Raw genomic sequence first — 3,477 nt, 5'->3', positions numbered from 1 at the left:
GCTTGCTTGGGCCTCGGCCATGTACGGGCTCGCCCATAGTCATCCCTGACTCTGTTTGTCCTGAGGCGGCTGTTGAGACCCTCGGGGGCCTAGCCTTTGAACCCCTAGACCGTAACAGGCTCGGTGCCCTGTTCCTTAGTCTAAAAGGAATCGGGTGGGGGATATTCCCCTCCCATCGGCTGACAATGGCGGGTGTGCCTTTTGAGGCAGTTTCTCAGGGAGATGGAACGACGCCTGCCATCGCTGTGGTCGGATGCGACGCGATGTCTGTGGATGGGACGTTACCGTGCGTGCGCGGTTAATAAGGAAAAGGTGGACGCGTGGGCGGTTTAGTCGGATCTGGATTAACTGCGCTAGATCTAAGGGAAATTTCCTCGGTCTCGTCGCCCGTCCGTTTCGCCCCCTTCCCTCATAAATACATGACAAGCCTCGCCCCTCCCCTCCTTACCCAGCCTACCTGTGTTTGCCTTTTTTGCCCTCGAGCGGTTGCTAACTGTGCTAGAACAGAGGAAGAGAGCGCCAGGGAGAAGAAGGGAGAAGGGGGAGGAAAGGCAAGAGGGAGAGAGAGGGATAGCGAGAGCACGCCTTACCGCCGTGGCCGCATTCTCCACCACACCCATGGCCGGCAGTGCTGTTGTCCTCTAGGCAGATCCTTGGGGTTCGTCTGACGTGTCCGCAGCGACGCTGTAGTCGCTCGTTGACGATGGCCTCCTTCGCCCGGTTACTGACCCCACCAGACCGGATTGCTTTAGGGGTGAGCCAGAGCCGAGGCCACACGATGGCTACATCGTGAGCTTCGTGGCCTTCAACGAGCGCGGTCTCGGCCTGCCGGCGGACCGGTTCATGCGGGCGCTCCAGCATTACTATAGCGTGGAGCTCCACAACTTCAACCCCAACTCCATCGCGCAGGCGGCCATCTTTGTTGCCGTCTACGAGGGGTACCTAGGCATTGGCCCCCACTGGGAGCTATGGCTCCACCTCTTTTGGGCGGGGCTCACCACCAAGCCGGCGGGCACGACGGGCACGTGGAAGGCGATGAGGGCCAGCGGCTGCACTCTCTAAGTGCGCCAAGACCGGTAGCCCCTCTACATCCCGACCTAGCTCACGTCGTCCAACCGTCGCTGGTACAACAACTGGTTCTACCTCCGCAATGACGACGGCGGGCTTCCTCCCTATACCGGGCGGGTCATGGAGAGCCAGCTGGAGAGGTGGAGGTACGGCGTCCCGACGGCTGATCAGCCCAAGCTGCGGCCGCTTCTAGAGGCGCTGGAGAGGTTGCGCAGCCGTGGCCTTACAGTGGCTATGGTCATGGTGGCCTTCCATTGCCGGAGGGTGCTGCCGCTGATGGCTCGACGGCAGCGCCTGTTCGAGATGACACCGGATGAGCCGATCGATGGCGTCCGGTTGTCCACCGTCGCCCTCTCCGACGAGGAGATTCTACGTTGGGTGAGAGAGATGGTGGAGGGGTGGCTGAGGAGCAGTGGTTTGACCCTGTTCCCAATGCGCCCATCATGGGGGTACCTCTCTCTGGTGAGTCACGCGCCACTGTGGCCCCCGAGGCCTCCTTGATCCTCGCATTTTCCTGTTCTCTTATTTGCGTTCGCCGTTCCTACAGGGGATGAGGGATGTGTGAGCCTCCCCACCACCTATTCCCGAGGACATAGAGTGGCGGGTGGTGAACAGGGCACATGCCGAGGCGTACAAGGAGCGGAAGGACGCCGAGGAGTCAAGGCGTAAGAGGAAGAACCTTGAGCGCGACGAGTTGGAGAAACGTCGCCGGCAGCAGAGGCACGACGGTCTCCCAGTGGAGCCATCTCCATCACCGTCGTCGATGGATTCCTCGAGCGATGACGATGAGAACGAGGCAGGGCGGGGTCCTCTGGACCATCTCCCTGACGTCGGGGGGACTATGCCCGGGCATCGGCGAGCGGCCCGGTATCTCTAGGAGGAGGAGAGGATGTCTCGGGGCTAGCGATCGCCCGCCCTGGGGCCGAGGCCAACACGCTCGAGACTCGGGTGTTGGGGAAGCATGCCGTCAACCCGATGGGCTCGACAGCGGAGGTGGAGCGGGCGATGGCAGGGGCGACACAACCACCTCCGTAGAGGGTCGAGGGGGCATCGGAGTCCGACGAGGGCCGGCCGGCACCGGCAGACACGGAGGCCGTGCCACCACCGCCACCACCGTCGTTGCAGAGGACGAGGGACGCAGTGCGGAAGCGGTTGTGTCCCCATTCGAGGTAAGCGTTTTGTCAGTGGGGTTTGCAGCATTTCCCGCTCATCCCTTGGTCGTATGCTGACCTTGTGAGCGCTTTACCTTCAGCCGGAAGCATTAGGCGGAAGCGCCTACCCTGGCGCCACGTAAGGCACCCAAGGTGAGCACCAGCTCCATCGCCCAATGGGTGGTCGAGGCGCAAGCCGCCATACAACATGAAGCGGCGTCGGCGAGGGCCAACCCAAAGGAGCCGGTCGCCCAAGGAGAGGTTACCGAGGTGGCCACGAAGCGAGCGGGGGAGGAGGTGCCTACGTCCCGTGAGGCCGAGGCCCACGAATCAGATGAAGCCGAGGCGCCCTCAGTTGCTGAGGCCACCGAGGGCGAGGCCGAGGCCCCTAGGATCTCTGAGGCCGAGGTGATGGAGGCCGGGGCGTCTAGGACCACCGAGGCTGAGGTGGCGGAGGTCGAAGCTCCCAGGACCACCGAGGCCGAGGTGGCGGAGGCCGGCGTGGGCGTGGCGGATCCGGCGGCCCAGGAAGCAGAGATGGAGGCGAGGCAAGCTTCAGTATCACCCCTAGTCTAAGACCCGTTGCCGTCGCAGGGGGGCGCCCGGGAGGTGGAGGTCCATTTGATCTCCTCCGACGATACTTCTCGGGGCAAGAAGGTGGTGGACGCCGAGGCGGCCAGCACCGCAGAGCAGCCAGCTCCGACCTCTAGCGAGGGCAGCTCGGCCCTCATCCGGGTACAACCCGAGCCCCGCGGGTAGGATAACCTACATGTCTTGTGGCGGAGCCAGGACAACCCTGAGGGGGAGCCTCTGTTCGCCCTCAAGGACACGGCCGAGGGGGGCGTTGGGACTCCTTCGAGCAATTCTGCCGTCTGGCGGAGCAGTCGCTGCGGACAGCGCTGTCCATCGTGGCTGACGACCAGCACAGTGTTGCCTAGGTACACGCCTCCTTTTGTTGTGCTCTGTCATCTTTTCCCGAGTTTTTTCACAGTGCTTGACGTCTGTCATGCCTATCTAGGAGCTCAAGGCCTGGTCCCTCAGGAAGTCGTTGTTCCTCTAGTGGGAGAGGGACGTCTGGGACCAGCTCTAGCAGTAGAAGGACTTCCTCGCCAATGCCAATGAGCTTCTGTCAGCGCGGAGCATGGAGGTGGAGGACCTCCACCTTTGTTGTGCTGATATGAAGGCCGAGGCGGCCATGGCTCGGGAGCAGGCCACCCCTTTGGTGGCGCGGATCAAGGAGCTGGAGGAGGAGTTGACC

At 62.8% G+C, this 3,477-nt stretch overlaps 1 protein-coding gene across 1 annotated transcript; it reads left to right on the top strand.

The window, feature by feature from the left end:
* The first annotated feature begins 1,188 nt into the window (after positions 1–1,188).
* On the top strand, positions 1,189–2,795 carry LOC136454809 (uncharacterized). The gene is made up of 2 exons (XM_066455082.1): positions 1,189–1,530; positions 2,334–2,795. The coding sequence occupies exons 1-2, from the start codon at positions 1,189–1,191 to the stop codon at positions 2,793–2,795; spliced, it is 804 nt and encodes a 267-aa protein (XP_066311179.1).
* The last annotated feature ends 682 nt before the right edge of the window (positions 2,796–3,477 follow it).

This window comes from Miscanthus floridulus, chromosome 5 (assembly GCF_019320115.1).
Source record: "Miscanthus floridulus cultivar M001 chromosome 5, ASM1932011v1, whole genome shotgun sequence".
Lineage (NCBI taxonomy): Eukaryota > Viridiplantae > Streptophyta > Magnoliopsida > Poales > Poaceae > Miscanthus > Miscanthus floridulus.
This window is presented reverse-complemented; position numbering and strand designations above follow the sequence as displayed.

What these genes read in the sequence shown, in the direction of transcription:
- LOC136454809 (XM_066455082.1), top strand. Translation starts at nt 1,189, where the DNA reads ATGGAGAGCCAGCTGGAGAGGTGGAGGTACGGCGTCCCGACGGCTGAT. An exon ending in CATGGGGGTACCTCTCTCTG is followed by an intron (nt 1,531 to 2,333) that starts GTGAGTCACGCG and finishes CGGAAGCATTAG; the next exon opens with GCGGAAGCGCCTACCCTGGC.